We start from the raw sequence: 16,757 nt of genomic DNA, 5'->3' as shown, positions 1-16,757 counted from the left end.
CCTCTAGGATGAGGCCACCCAAACCAAGTGAAATCAATGTTAGCAGGCTTGTAAGTAATGCAACACTATAGAACTATCCCCAGTGGGCTATGGGCACAAACCACATTCCAGTACCAAAGGACTGAGGATCCAAGCACCACAAAACTTCTATCTATTTTTTCCATTTACAAATTCCTCACTAACTCGCTCAACCAGGAGGGTCACCCGAGGAGTCCATATATGGGTGATATTGGCTCCACTGAGAACCTTTGGTTTGGTCTCAGTATTTTGGTACACCAAAAAAAGTGGACAACTAGTTCTGGTGAAGATTTGAGACTGAGGGTGGCAGACATTTCTACAAACAGGTTGATGAGAGGTTGGGGTCATATGTCCACCACTGTAGAGGTAGAATGACACAGTGAATGAGCTAGTCTAATCTAGCATCACTCCACTCATCAATGGCTTTTGGCTCCACAAACTAATACATTTCACTGAGTGAGTCACCCAGGGAATATCCATCTTGGTGAGCTAGAATATCTAGAGTCATTGGGAAAGATTCTTTATGTAAATGTTGCCCGAACTGAGGAAACAGCAAAGGAAGCAGGATGAAAAAGTTCAACACAATAGATAGAGAGGTCAAGAATGCCCAAATGAACAAAAAGCTGATTTGTGCAACACAAGCCACCTCCAATCTACAGTGAGTAGCAATATAAACTGCACTCATTTGAACTATATATGTGCATTAGTATTAGCTTTAATCCTCCCTTCCTCTTTCCCTCCTCCACTCTGTCTACTTCCCCTGCTCCTACCCCCCTTTCCCTGGAATATCTCCCCTTGCCTGCTTTCACCACTTAGCCCCCTGTCTTTTTGTGCCCTTTGACTAAGCACTCCTTCTCCCCTTTTTGGGGAAAGATCCAAGTTATATACGCTGGAGTCTCAGAATACCCGCTGAGAGAGTCCACAGCGCCAAGGGAGCCACTCACAATTGAGGTATGGTATGGCACCCCTTGCCAAAGCACTCACTCTCCCCTTTTTGGGGAAGGATCCAGTAAATAGGCCTTGGAGTCTCAGAGACCCCGCTGAGAGAGTCCACTGTGCTTAGGGAGCCTCTCGCAACAGAGATGGGGAAATGATACCACTCCCCCTGGGATCACAGCTTCTGCACTTTGGGTGCAGTTTTGACTCGCCTACCAGTTTGTGTCCCTGTCATCCTCCTCCTTTTGCCATGCCGTGTCTCTAACCCTCCCCTCCTCTTTCCCTCCTCCACTCTGTCTACTTCCCCTGCTCTTGCCCCCACTCACCTGAACATCTCCCCTTGCCAGATTTTTCCCCTACCTATATGTTCCTTTTTTTTGTCTCAACCATACTTGTAACTAAAATTGCCATGCTCTAATAACTGTAACCTTTGTAAAGCTGTAACCTGCAATTTATTGTCTGATACCCATGTAAAGCGCTCTGATACCTCCGGGTCTAGCCAGCGCTATATAAAACCTTTTAAATAAATAAATAAAATTTAAATCACGTGTATTGACATAGAGCTATTGCAATTGAAACAAAATCATTGTGATGCATTTTAAAATGTTTTCTTGATTCGACTAAAACTGTTTATCTTCCTGGAGGAAGCCTTGTACTACTTTCTAAGCCCCTTCCTGTTAGCACACGGTACTGCTTTAAGGCTACGGGGGCCTGTGTTACGCCCCTGATTCACAATTGTTTTCTGTTGTTCATAGTATGTTCTGACACCTCAGGATGGCATTACGTCTGAAGGGGCGAATCAATATTCATGTAGTGGGTTAGTCCTAAAATGGCTGGGTTATGTGATTTTTTTAGAAGTATGATACAGGACTTGTTAAAATACTGCTCACACCTTGATCATTTTGCAGTTTTCCTACGCTGAAAATGGCTAGATATCCAATGAATTTGGGGGTGAGACAAAACTTTTTTTTCTCCACTAGGAGTGTGTCTGTTTTTCTACTGATTTGCTGCACATTTGAGACTTGATCTATTTTACTTGAATGTGCTTTTTGTATTGTGCCTATAGCTGTCATCCTTTATGGCAAATCTCTCTAATGTATTTTAACTAATTTAGAGAGAATTGCTGCTGCATTTGCATTTTATAATGTTGTACCATACTTTTGAAATTTTAATAAACCTTCATGGTTTGCCCTAAAATTCTTATCTTGAGCTCCCTTTCCGAGACAGTCCTTTCTTGTTGGTTGTATTTGGAAATGATATTCTGAATCTTGTCTCTAGAGACATATTGCCTCATAAATTTTAAGGTTAATACCATCCCCGTCCCCCACAACCCAGGCGCGCCACTGACATGATGATTTTCTAGGGAATAGTGCACCTGCACACACAGATGGGTACATCATGACTCGCACATTCCCACTGATAGGCAGCAGATTAATTTGGTGCCTCGTGTTGGCCGGCCGACCACTGGTTATATATAAGAAAGATCCAGGCCAAAGGATTAGAACTTCGTTAAAAGATCTCACTTACAAATGATTGTACAATTTTCTGTACAGCTGGGAATCAAAATGAATCCATGAAGATTGCCAAGTTATGGAGTATTGAGGCACATTTGATGAAAAATACATCCATATGACTAGGAACCTGTGCTCCACAGCATAAATCAAATCGCCAGAATTAGCACAGTAATCGAATTTAAACCTGTATCAAAATGCACTGCTGATAAAGGAGTAGATTTCAGCCGCAAAAGGGTTGTTGGCATACCACAAACATTTCATTAAAAAATGAAAAATTTCCCGAGCTTTGAAATCTCAGTTCTGAAATACCAAACTGTTAACAAAGTAATGCACACCGTGCATACACTGTTATTTAATCAAATAAATGTTCCTGGAAACTGAGTAAACAACGTATACATTCTGCAAATGACTTACGGCGTTTCTGTGAAACAGCTTGCAAGCACGCCGTGACAATATCACAGTTCTTTTGCTGTTTGTGTAGAAGTCTGTCCTTTTGCCGCAGCTGACGTAAAAGCTTTGCCGATTGAACACCAATTCTGTAATTCAGTTCTTGCGTTATTGCTTTCAAATCATTGATGTCTGTAAATTAGAAACAAACAAAAGAATAACATTTGTCAAAAACACTAAACAATAGTGGAAAATCTTGCGGCAAGGGCGATCAGTCGCCCTTAAATAAGGTCTATATGCTTGCTTTGCAATAAAATAGTGGTTTTGAAATAATTACTATTTTTATATACCATCAACATCAAACTAATGGTCCCAGCTTGAATCAACACTTTCAACCACTGGAAATTCCAGTCAAGGCTTTACTAGAATTGAGTTCTCCCTATAATGGCACATATAATGGAATACAATGATAACCAGTGTCTAAGAAGAGGTGTTTCAAGCATACCCATGGTCTCTCACAGAGAATCTAACCAAGTGGGAAAGATGTGCCATGGGGTGAATCTCGAATTGCTAATCTAAGGACTCATCCTGCACCACACTATCCATGCATGGACTGGGCGTGGACTGTTTCTCGGCAAGGTCAGTATTGATATTTATGCAGTTATTTTGACTCTGTAATGGTAGTGACAAGCTAAAAACAATGAAATGGAATGTTAACCACGAGAAATTCACATTGAGAAAATATTAACAAGGAAAGGAAGACCATGAAACGAAAGGTTCACTAATAGGGAATGCAAGATTAAAACCCAAACAAAAATATCTACCAGCAAAATTATTAACATTCAACTAATTCCACCAACAAGCGCTTGCCCAGAAATATATTAGGAATGGAGTTAAATGATAATTAGTCGTAGCTGTACAACAGGTGTGATGGGGGTAGGTAGGTATGTTTTCCACAGTCTTTATTTTTTGAATCTACATTGTTGACCCTTTCATTTGGTAGACTTTTTTTTTTAAACCTGTTTTCCCATTCATCGCGCCTTGTTCACTTTTGTCTAAGTTGACAACATTTCTGTATTGAGAGGATGTAGCCTTAGGGCTAGAGCAGTCGATCTCGGACCTTGGGAACTGGGTTTGAGTCTCGGCAACGACGCTCAACATCCTGGGACTCTGGGCAAATCAGCATGTAATATAATAGGCTATTTGTATAGCGCGACTGTCACTCCGAAGAGCATCTTGGTGCTGAAAACATCCTGTGATTCTGGGCAAATCACTTAATCTCCCCGTGCCAAACAAGAATGAATGTGTTCATCTGTAATGAAACTGGTGCTCATGCAAAGCTCTCCGATACTCGATGTCCGGTCTAGTTCGCGCTATATAAAACTCTACTAAAAAAAAAAAACCTGCACTTTTGTAGTAACGTACACTTTTGTAGTATCTTACATTTTTGTAGTTAGTCCATCACTACACATGGCCAACCACCTGCACTGCAACACCCTCCCATAGAAATAATAGAGGTAGGGACGTACTACAAAAGTGAATGTTACTATGTATGTGCAGTTTGTGAATAGCACTTTATAGTAAGTTTTATAGAACTCATGTAGTACTACAAAACTTACAACAGAGTGCAGTTTATGAATTAGGCCTACCCTATGTTTTCATTGTCTCAGCAACAGACAGCTTACCAATGTGAGGTACAATGGAAGCATGAAAACAAAATTAGCAGTTTATGATATTTAACGTTTTACAGTAGTTTAAAACCAATGGGGGTACAAAGGTAAATGGAAACCAGAAATAGATTACAAAATGGAGAAAAAGGAAATAATAAATCAAGTTTGAATAACAGCAGTCCTACGAATTATTAGGGAGAAAGTCATTAAATGAAGAAGAAAAAAAGGTGAAAGTAAGAAAACAAAATGAAATGAATAATCATTTTGAGGACCTAAAAATGAGCAGAAATTGCTTAATAAAAGGAAAAAATAAGTGTGTCACAACGCGATGACAAAATGGCCACCTGAATGTTCCAGAAGCGACGTTCTACGCATACCCACAAGGTCAAGCGACTGCACCAGTTGAGGCAAATCCATACCAAACAAAATCAATCGGCACCTAAATCTTCATCCAACAGATCTTCAGTATCAATGTCAAGTGAAAGTGAAGATGGTTGTGCCTTGTTGATGCTTACCTCAGAGAAACCTTTGCATGCTAGACTGGCCGCATGTGGGGAAAAACACTGGTCTACGAAAAGTCAACATGACAAAGCACCAAAGTCATTCAACATTGTAAGAAAATCGCACTAAAAGTCAATGGCTGTTCAAACCCTTTTATTATCGACAGTGGTGCATCGATAAACATTATCCTTGAGGAGAAATATATACTAAACTGTTGCCATTTACACGACTTCCGCCACTGGAAACTAAAGTGTATACATAGGCTGCATCTACGCCACTGAAAAGTCAAGGTGCATTTGTAGCAATGATAAAACACAAGAAAACAAAAGTACAAGTACCCATTCATGTACTTCAAGGTACGGTGTCAAGTACCTGGTTACTGAGCTTCAGCACAGCTGCTGATTTGGAACGGATAGCCATGAACTAGAACACAAATGCGCATCATGAAATAGTAAGTCAATTCCCTATGGTGTTTCATGGATTGAGACAACTCAAGACTATGAAAGTCCAATTTCACATAAATGAGAACGTCCATCCTATTGCTCAAAGATACAGATGAATTGCCTTTCACTTACAGGAAGCCGTTAAAAAAACTTGAATACTTACTGAAACATGATATCATCGAGTGTCCCTCTAGTCCAACTCCATGGGTTTCTCCCAGAGTGGTAGTACCCAAAAAGGACAGTAAAGGAGCTGTACACATTAGCATGGATATGCGTCACGCGAACAAGGCAATCGAAAGAGAACGTCATCCAGGTCCGCACATTGCCAACATGAAAACATAAACGGTGCAAAGGTATTCTCTCACCTTGATCTGATTAAAGAATACCAACAGTTGGAAGTTGAGGAGAATTGGAGGTATATTACAACCTTTTCTCCACACGTTGGTCTTTTCTGACAAAAGACTATGTTTCGGTGTGTCATCAGCTGCCTAGCTGTTTCAAGATGTCATTCGATGTATCATACAGCCTGTCATGAATGCTTTCAATTGTAGTGATGACATGTTGGTTTTCGGAGCTACACAGCAGGAGCATGATAAAGCTCTCATGCAAGTGTGTCATTAAATTGCTGATGTAGATTGAACTTTGTCTTTTGGAACTCACATTCTCAGCATTCAAAGTTACAATTCTTTGGACGTATCTTTCCTGATGGGGGCATGACATTGGATGTAACTAAAGTGCAAGTACTGTCAACTACCAGTCCCCCACAAGATGTTTCTATGTTATGTTCATTCCTCGGCATGGCCAGCTATTGTTCTAGATACATACAAGACTTTGCCACAGTCCGTGTGCCATTAAGAGATTTGAGGAAAAAGAATGTTTGTTTTCATTGATCACCTGAATGCGAGCCGAATGTTCAGAAAATTAAACAAGCTATTGATAATGCTACTGAATTGGCATACTTTGATTCAAAGCTTCATACGGAGGTTGTGGTTGACGCTAGCCATGTTGAGTTAGGCACCATCCTTGTAGAGGACACCCAAATGCTCAAAGACTTATTGGGGCATATGCAAGTAGGAGTTTGTCCCAAACTGAACATGATTATTGACAATCTGAGAAAGAAAGCTTAGCAGTGATTTGGGCTTGTAAACATTTCCAAGCATTCTTGTATGGGAAGCCCTTCACACTTGTGATAGATCCTCAAGCATTGTTGACCATCTTTGGCAATCCAAAGGCAAGAGTTCCTTCTCACATTTAACATTGTGGTTTGCGATTGCAAGAATACAAATACACCATCGTTCATTGTCCATGGAAAGATCAAAACCCTGCCAAGTACTTCTCACAAGTGCCTCTACTGTGCCCTGGCAGTCATTTTAAGACGGGTGAAGCATACATAAATGTATTGTGAAATCAAGCACCTCACCTGCCGTTTACTTGGAAAAAATTGTCACTGCCATGAGTCAGGTTAGTGACATGCTAAAACTGAAAGACATTATTACACATCAGTCACGGTGCCAGCCCTCTCAACCTCTTACCAGTGACAGTGAATATCAGAAGTTTGAAAATGTCAAAGGTGAACTGTCCTTTACTTAGGAAGGCATTATTTTAAGAGGTTTCAGAATTGTCATTCCAAAGAGTCTGTGAAAACAGATAATTGAAGGGCCCATGCAGGGCAACTTGGATTTGTTTTCACCAAACAAGCTCTCCGAGACCGAGTCTGGTTTCCAAATCTCGATGAGAGTTGAAAGAGAATTGAAGGCCTGTCATCTACGCAACTGCCTGTCATCAAAAACAAATCAACACACCTTATACATGTCAGTGTTCCCAACACATTCATGGGAAAGAATTGATGTTGACTTCTTCGGTCCTCTTGACAACAGACATCAGCTGATGTGATAGTTGATTAATGCTCCCATTTTCCATTGATAGATCTCTCATCAATCACTGTAGAGTCATTGAGAGATTAGACTGCATCTTCATGATATGGGGTGCGCCTGTGATCTTAAAATCTGACAATGGCCCACCTTTCAACAGTCAAGAATTCAGAGACTCTCTCAGTCATCTTTCTCAGAAGAGTACATACCTTTGGCCACAGGCCAATAGCCTTTTCGAACATTTCACAAGTACTCTTAAGAAAGCTGCTTAGCATGCTGTTCTAGACAAGCTCGATCTTAAAACTGTTTTAAACTTGACTCTTCGGGTTTACCGTTCAAACCCCTTACTCAGCCACATGTGAAAGCCGTGCAACCTTGATGTTCAGGAGAGCCATGAGGACCAAGTTACCTCAACAGGTTAGCAGAATGTCAAATACTGAGTAAGAACACTGCATGAAAGATTTGGATCGCAAAAGGAAAATTAAGGTCTATGAAGAAAAGCGCTGACATGCAAAAGACGTTACGTTCACTGGAGGATATTGAGTGCTTGTTCATCAGCATAGAAAACGGAAGTCTGACGCTCCTTTCAATACTGAACCACGTAATGTTGTGAGACATGGTGACTGCCTAACATCCTGGGAAGTCCATTAAGCGAGATTCCTTGCATTTCCGACATGTGGCTCATCGCTCGTCAGGCACTGATGTCAGTAAAGAGACTGGGTCTGAAAGGACAAGTGAAGAAACCCAGACTGCTGTTGTCCCTAAATCACCAACGCAGGTCATGGACACTTCTACTGGATGACCCCAGTTTCCGAAGACCTGGTTGGGACATGTGATCAAATCGCCACAGAGTTTCATTAAAGAGCTATGATTATGTATACATTTGTAAAAAAAAATTTTTTAATGTAACCCAAGGGTTGGGGGGATGTAGTGTTGTGTGAGTTTGCACTGACGGAACACTTGCAGCTCCTGATGGACTCCGTAGAACTGTGATGTGAGTGTTAGAGCAGAGTGAAGTGAATGCCGCTTTAGAATGTTGAGTTTGCGGTTACACGCATAAGAATAAAGATGTGTTAAACTAATCTCCGTGTGTGGCGTGGTCATCGGCAAGTACCTGGGCTGGGAGGGGATGCTACAGATACGACCAAGGATTGAACTGCTACCTGGATTTCTGGAGGAGGGATGACGTTATGTAGGCTGAGTTTGAGAAGTGCACTGCATGTGGATGAACTAATGTGGGCTTTTTTTTTTTTTTTTTGGTATTCCTCATATACCGTAATTGGAAATCTTGATGGGAAACTGGCAGCCTCTACGCTGTTGGCCATCCTGGTCCAGCCAGGATTCTATTGGCCAGTAGCGGGTTGGTAAGCCTGATCCCTCAAGTAGCCACTGCCTTCCCATCCCTACTCCATTACACACCATAGTTGGCGCCCCGTGTTACTTTGGAGTCAAGGGAACCCGCAGGGCCCCAGATAAATCATTGGAAACCAGTCATTCATCTTGCCATGCCGCTAGTGCAGCCCAGGTTCTAACCAAAGTTGTGTGATCACATGCCATATCAGGTTTGCTCATAAAAATAATATGTTTTAAACAGTTTGAAAAAGTAGGGGGGATTGGGTCCTTCCAGGCTCTGCAGATTTCACGTCTTGCAAGGAGCAGAACATAAAAAACAAATCTAGTATGGGGGTCATTTGTATTATATTCTAAACACAACCCGGATAGAATAGTTTTTGTGGTAACCTCCAGGGGTCTTTGAAGGACGTCTTCCAAAAAACCTTGAATCTTAGCCCAGTAGTCTTTTATTTCTGGGCAATCTGCGAACATATGGACATCGTCCTCCTTGGGGTGCCTGCATCTCGGGCAGTTGTATTCTAAGTTGGAACATTTTGCTAGTGTTTTGGGGGTTATGTACGCCCTATACATAGTATACAAGTGGTTTCTTTTTAATGTAGCAGGCTTAACTACTGCTTGCAGGATGGAAAAGGAATCAAACCACAAATCCACAGCGTTCCAACTATCCGGGTCTAAAGAATTACCCCAAAGTTTTTGAATCTCTGACTCTGTCACTTTTCCGACATCAAGCATGGCTGAGTACCAATATGAGATTTGATTTTTCCACCTCCCTCTTCTGGTTACTAAATCAAACTTTGGGTTTGAGTTGTTAAAATTCCAAGCTCTGGTTGACCACCATCCAGCTAGTTGGTAATATTTAAATCTGGTAAGTGTACCCCTAGTCAAATTAGAGAAAACTTCCCAGCTCAAGAGCTGGGCATCCACCTGTAGGTCCCCCCACCGTTCTAACCCAGCCAACCTCAGAGGCCGGGATAACTGATCGTCCAAACAAGCTGGGGTCCCCGGAGAGTCCCATATCGGGGCCTGCAATGTGTAATATGGAACATTAAGCCTTTTCCTAATGAATGCCCAGTTTCTTAAGGCTGTACCCAGAGTCTTGAGTCTCACTTTTTTAAAGAATTATGTGTCTCCAAATTTGAACAGAAAAGAGTCTTGTCCCTGTGGGATGTCCTGTAACAATGCTGAGAAAAGTAAACCCATAGAAGATTGATCAGTTCTACTTGCTAATACTCTGAAGTTTTTAAAGTGAAATGCATGGCAATAGATGAAAGTCAGGAAAAGCCAACCCCCCTGTTTTTAAGCTTTTCCTGAGCTTTTTCCACGCAGTTCGTGGAGACTTTGAATTCCAAATAAAAGATACTAGTTTCCCCTGTAATTTTCTAATAGCCAATGTATGAAAGGATAAAGGGATAGAGTTAAATAAAAACGTTATCTTTGGAAGGATAATCATCTTGATTAGGTTGACTCTACCGAAGATGTTTAAGGGGAGAGACGACCATTTCTGGAGCAGGGTACAAACATCCTTGGTGACTCTATCTAGGTTAAGTTTTGAAATATCCTCAATTTTTTTAGTAAGATGTACACCTAGATATCTCATTCGTGTTTTTGATCCTAACGTCCCTACCTCTTGATTCCAATCCATGACCTCGGTCTTTTCTTTATTGATTGTATACCCTGAAATCTCTCCAAAGTTTTCTGCCAGCTCTATCAATCTTGGCAGAGCTTCTACCGGGTTAGAAGTATACATCAATAGATCGTCCGCGTATAACGCAAATTTTAACTCTAAGTTAGAAATCATAAAGGGCTTAATTATTGGATCAGACCTCAACAAACAAATAAAAGGCTCAGTATATAAATTAAACAAAAGAGGCGACAGAGGACAGCCCTGCCTAGTCCCACGGGCGATAGATATCCGCTCCGTGAGAAACCCATTCACTAAAATGTTAACACACGATGTACTGTAGAGAGATTTTATAGCCGTTATAAAGATGTTTGGGACCCCAAAGCCGGCAAGTGCTATCCATAGATATGACCATTCAACTTGATCGAATGCCTTAGCGGCATCAACCGCTACCAGGGTCAGAGGCAATTATTTTTTCTATGGCTACATCTATTGCAGCAATAACTTGAAAAGTTAGCTCGTTAAGTTGTCTATCGGGGATGAAGCCCCTCTGATCACTATGGACGATAGTTTTAACCACCCTGGCAAGTCTCGCCGCTAATATTCCTGCAAAGATCTTGTAGTCTGCATTTAATAAGGAAATTGGTCGATAGGACTCGATCTTTACTGGGTCTTTGTTTGGCTTTAATATTAGTGTGACAGTAGCTTCCGACCACGAATTTGGAGCCTGCTCTCCCCCTATAAGAATTTCGTTAAACAATAGTGTTAAATCAGAAATTATTTGATCGAGGACTATCCTGTACAGCTCTACAGGAAGCCCATTAGGGCCGGCAGCTTTTCCTTTGGCCATTTTCGAGATTTGGGTTCTCACTTCGCCCTCCCTAATCTCAGAGCTAAGAAAGGACCTGTCTTCTTCTGACAAGCTGTATCTTACCTAGCCAGTTTTCAGCCTGCTGTATGCAGTGGCTTTAGTTAGAGCTATATACATTTTTCATATAGGTCTTCGCTTCTTCCCTGATAAGATCGTCATCGTGGGTGGTGACCCCTGTACTAGCAAGGGATAGACAATTTATCTGGTTTCTGGTCTTATCTGCACGGGCTTTCCGTGCAAGTAAGTGACCACATTTCTCCCTGTATGAAACATTTTGAAGCTTGCTAGCGTCCCATCTGCTTTTTAAGACCTTATCTAAGTTTGCTTGGTACTCTGCCCTTAGGGTATCAAGTTTTTTTTTTAGTCGAGGTCTGGTGTCCAACTGATCTATTGACGCTCTCTGTAACTCCTGTTCTTTTAATTTAAGCTGGAGGAGACGTTCTTCTTCCTCTACCTAACTAATGTGGGCTTGCATTTTCAGATTTATGTCTAGGGTTATCCCAAGGGATTCCATTTGTTCGATGATGATGGGTTTGTATGGAGTAGATCAAGGTGTATGACCCAATCTTGAATATGGGAGAACTGTGGGAAGGGAGATTAGAAGGAATTCAGTTTTGAGGGAGTTCAGTTTAAGGTGGTTTCTTGTCAGCCAGTTATAAGTCTTTGCTACAGTGTCACTGTCTCAGGTAATATCCTTCAGAGGGGATGTCATTGAATATAGCGGAGTGTCATCCTCATATATGTGGTACGTAATGTTTGTGTACTGAAGGATCTCAGTCAGCAGTTCCATATAGGGGTTGAGGAAAAGGTTATCCACAGGGTCAGAAGTGATATGCATGGACTTTTAGTAAATTACTGCTAAAGAGTCATTATAATGATGGGGTTTGGGGGTACTACGATATCCATTAGTGGAGCTGAGGAGTGATTTAATCATGTTTCAGTAAGGATCACAATGTCTAGCTCATGTGATAGAATTGCTTTTAGCTATACCTGAGACATGTTTGGCTGCAGATCTGCAGTTGTGTAGCATGCATGTTAGTGTCACCTCTGGAGCTGGGAGTCACACGATCCGGGATCAGCAGAACCGTTCTTGTGGTTCAGCCTCTGAGCCTTCTAGTGTGGTATTTGTGTGTTGGTGTTATCAATCATTAGTGTGTCATAACACAACAGTATGGTGGTCTAGTAGGGTTCTTCATAGGACTGTAGTAGGGCTCCAACATCTAACGTGGATAGCAGGCTGCATGTTCTCTTGGGTCGATGGCTATCTTTGGGGACTGGTATAGATAGCCATGGTTGGGTAGGAGCTAGTCTTTCAGTGGAAGGTGGTAACACTTGATGCATGTGTGCCTTTATATCCTGTATAGAGATTCTGACCTTGTTTAGAGTCCTCAAGATGGAATATAACTCCTTACTAGTCGATTAAAATAGGCATACAGTTGTGTATTGCAGTAGTGTGAGTGGATAGCGTCATTTCCCAGGGTTTCATTGTCAGAGCTGTCAATTTGGTGGATTGCCCAGTGTGGGCAAATGTTCTGACAAACTAGCACACACACCTCAGCGAGAACCCAGTTCTGGCACTAGTTTGTCAGAGTATATTTCTGCTTTCTTATGTGAGGGGTGGAGCATAGGGTTCTCCCCTTGCAGTTATCTGGTGGTCGGGTAAGTACATGGCAGTTATCTTTTGTGAAGTGAGGAGTATAGGGCTCTGCCACCTCGTCATTATTTGGTGTGGAGCCGTGAGGAGCCAAGTTTGTAAATGTCAGAAGTAAGTCCAGGTGGATTGAGTCGTCCTTGTTGGGGCTGTGATGGGGCGGCGGGCCATATTTACCTGGTTTCTGAGGAATGGCAGAGAGTGGATGTTGTCATAGTAATGGCTGAGGAAGGGGGTGACTGGGATTGGTTGCTTTGTAGGTATTATGAAGTTGGAGGTGGAGTGTTGTTCCCATTGTGATTATGGCTAGGTTTCACAGACCCAGGAAAATATATTGATTGATGCGCTGTGGGACTCCTGGGGAACTTGTTACCAGAGCCATGCTAGGATGTCGGGGCTTGGGCTACATTACCCTCCTTGGTGTAATGCTTGTTTGGTCCGTGGAGGCCATAATTTGTATTAGTCTGAAGGCCATCATTGTGACAATTTGGGATTTGGAAGTCCTCATTTGGATTAGTCAGCGGACATTTCTCTAGGCACAAGGTTTCAGATTGGAGGAGTGATGGGGACTTGCCTGGGTCAGACACTGGGATGGGAGAGGGGTATAATCTGCCTGTCTGGGGTGTGGCGTTTTCCTTCATGGATTGTAGGTCATTGCTTGGGGTCGGTAATCTTAGGTTTGCATGGGTGAGGAGCGGTTGTGTGTGCTCTGGCTGGGTGTCTAGATCCCAGTGGAGTTGTGGGGGGATCCTCTCATGTTGTGTAGGCTTTCAACGTGTGGAAGTGCAGACTGAAACATTCCAGGTTCTGAACCAATACTGGAATGTTACCGCTCCAGTATATAGACACTGCTGCCTCAGCTTTGAAAAAAAGAGGAGCATGCAACAACTACTTTAAGTCCATGGAGTATGTTAGTCTATCGCAAGACATAAAGAGCTTGCTTTGGGATTCTCTCCAATGGGCTGTGTGGTGCATAACAAAAATTAAGTCTCATTTCAGGGCTCCTTTTTTTACACAGAAGTAGATGTCGGAGATGATGGGTGCAGGGAGGTATTTTTGGAGCCTGTGCTTAAAATAATTGTGCTGCATTCTTAGAGAGGTTTGGTGGGCAATTGATTTTTAAAGAGTTAGATCCGGTTGTGACAGCCTTTTGTGAGGGTTAGAGTTGTCCCGTAATGTAATGCAAGGGAGGATCTCCACTTGGCTGCTACATCTGGCCCGTCGCTGGCAGTCTTTCCGCCTCTGTCAGTTGCCGAGTCGCTAGAACTCTTGGGCGCTCTTAAGTCCGGCTCGCCCTTGGATCCTTGTCCGGCAAAGTTCCTCTCCAGAATGGCGGAAGTCCTAAACCCATTGGTCAATCCATTACTTAATCTATCATTGAGCCAAGGCTTGGTCCCATTAGCCTGGAAACAGGCTATGGTGATCCCTTTGTTGAAAAAGCCTGGCCTTGACCCGGAGGCACTGGTCAATTATAGACCAATTTCTCTTTTGCCTGCCCTGATGAAAATTGTGGAGAAGCACATTCAAACGGTGCTCTCCAAATTCTTGGAAGGGCATGAGCTTTTGCATCCCTCCCAATCAGGCTTTCGCCCTAATCTCAGTACTGAGACTGCACTCCTGGAGGTGTCGGAAGACATCAAAGGAGTTCTGGATTCTGGAGGTAGGGCCATGCTGGTCATGTTGGACCTGTCGGCGGCGTTGGACACCGTCCCCCATGATCACCTGCTCTTGAGACTCTGCGAGATAGGCCTCAGGGGGACGGTGTTCAGCTGGTTTGTTTCATTTCTAGCCGACCGCCGACAAACGGTCTGGACCCCGCCGGATTCTGCTGTGATGCCGACTGGGTGTCGGGGTTCCTCAGGGCTCTATTTTGAGCCCGACCCTCTTCAACATCTTTATGACCCCTTTGGCGGCTCTGGCGGAGTCCTTCGGGGCCCGGATCGTGTCCTATGCAGACGACACTCAGCTCCTCTTCTCCTGTGAGAGGGGAGGAGATTTTAATGGGGAGAGCATCCGGGATTGCCTTGGGGCTGTTTTCGGATGGTTTCATTCGAGTGGCCTCAAGTGCAATCCAGAGAAATCTGAGGTGCTCTTCTTTGGGTGTGCGTCTGATCCTGACTGGCATGGCTGGTGGCCCATTGACATGTTTCCACCTTCCTCCCCTTCTTTAGTTGCCAAAAACTTAGGGGTGAAGATGGATAAGGGTTTGTCAATGAGAGCCCAGATCCTGGGAGTGACGGGTTCCTGCTTCGGTCTCCTGAAGGTTCTTAGAAAGTTTCTACCCTTGCTATCGGAAGAACATCGGAAACTGACGGTGCAGGCTCTGATTGGGTCCAGGTTGGACTATGCCAACGTCCTCTACCTGGGCCTGCCGGAGTACCTGTTACAGCGCCTTCAGGTGACGCAGAATGCGGCGGCGAGAGCCATTTATGGCTAAAATAGGCGAGCTAGGGTGTCGGGCCTCCTGCAGGACCTGCACTGGCTGCCTATTCGCAACCGCATTATTTTTAAGACGCTGACTTTGACCTTTAAGGCCTTACACTCTGGAGGTGCGAAGTATCTCCAAAGGAGATTGTCCTTTTATCATCCGGCCCGGGCGCTCAGATCAGAATCACAGTTTCTGGCTGTTGTGCCGCGTGTCCAAAAAGCTCGCATCGGAGGCCGCTCCTTTGGCTTGCGCGCCCCCCAGTTGTGGAACGCCTTGCCGCTGTCACTTCGTGGTGCTACTAGTCTGTTGGCCTTCAGGAAGGGTCTTAAGACTTGGTTGTTCACTTTATAGGTTCCTTTTCTGTTTATTTTATTCCTTGCTGGTTTTATTGTCGTGTTGTGTTACTTTCTGTAGGTCTCGCTGTGAAAGCGCCAGGATACTCTCTTTTGAGTCGCTGTGCGCTATACAAAAAAAACAGTAACATAACATAACATAATGTTTGCAGTCAGAGGTGAGTATCGAGAGCATTGACTAAAGTCTGATCCGTCCTATACAAAGTAGGCTGTCAGAGGTATGATAAGTTTTTTGTTCGCAACAAAAACCCATGCCCTGACCCCGTTTGGTGTTCTTGCTAATTTTGTCTACTTGGGCGTGCCTAATAAAATATTCCGGCCCTGCAACTAGGTGGTCGTTTAATCCATGATTCTACATTGTTCATTGCTCCTGATGACAAATTACTCTTCTTTCCTTTTCCTACTCAGTTGGTGCTCCATACCTCTGGGCTAGCTCGCGGTGTTATGCTTTGCTTGCTTTAATTGCCAGTCTTTATGATGGTCTTGTTTCTATTGTTACGGATATCAACGAGAAGGTTAGTGTTTTCTATCAGTGATTGTCCTTGGACTTATGTCTAGGTCTAGCAGTGCAAGTCCTCTTCTTGTTTTTTTGTGCCCCAATCCCCGAGAGCAGCCATCCCAAAAATGCCCCTTCGAGAGACATAGAGGGTAAGGGAGGTGGAGGGGGAACAGCCTCGCAAAGTCCCCTGTCTCGGGCTGCTGGGCTCAGAGCAGCCCCGCTATAACAACTGCTGCCACATCCTGTGGAATGAGAAGGTGAGGAAAGGAGGGATGCTGGGCAACATGGCCTCTGGCTGCACCCTGAGTTGCTGCTCAGACGTGAGTCCCTTGCTCACTTGGCCACTGGATCCAAGATAGCCTGGCTGATGAGGATTATGAATCCAAAACCGGTCCCAGGATGCTTGTTTCCGGTCCAGGGAAGACATGGCTTGGCAGTTCGGGCTGGACTGTTCCCATGAGGCACAGGGTCAGACTGATTTGCATATGACCATGTCTGAACTGAGGTGGCCGAGTGAGCTAAAGAATGGTGATGGATTAAACCCAGATCAGTTGACTGGGGGTGAGTGTTTGATTTACTCAAACGCTCCGTCCATCATCCCCTTTTGTATCGCTTTGTTCGCCCTAAGTGTGGCAGGGTAT

At 43.5% G+C, this 16,757-nt stretch overlaps 1 protein-coding gene across 3 annotated transcripts in view; it reads right to left on the bottom strand.

Moving 5' to 3' along the window:
- Positions 1-16,757, bottom strand: part of TBC1D30 (TBC1 domain family member 30) — a 374,894-nt gene that overhangs the window by 286,771 nt on the left and 71,366 nt on the right. For all 3 annotated transcript variants that reach the window (XM_078676239.1, XM_078676257.1, XM_078676248.1), the window contains exon 2: positions 2,883-3,047. In XM_078676239.1, the coding sequence (XP_078532365.1) occupies positions 2,883-3,047 (165 nt within the window). The remainder of the gene's footprint in view (positions 1-2,882; positions 3,048-16,757) is intronic.

This window comes from Lissotriton helveticus, chromosome 1_1, assembly GCF_964261635.1.
Source record: "Lissotriton helveticus chromosome 1_1, aLisHel1.1, whole genome shotgun sequence".
NCBI lineage: Eukaryota > Metazoa > Chordata > Amphibia > Caudata > Salamandridae > Lissotriton > Lissotriton helveticus.
This window is presented reverse-complemented; position numbering and strand designations above follow the sequence as displayed.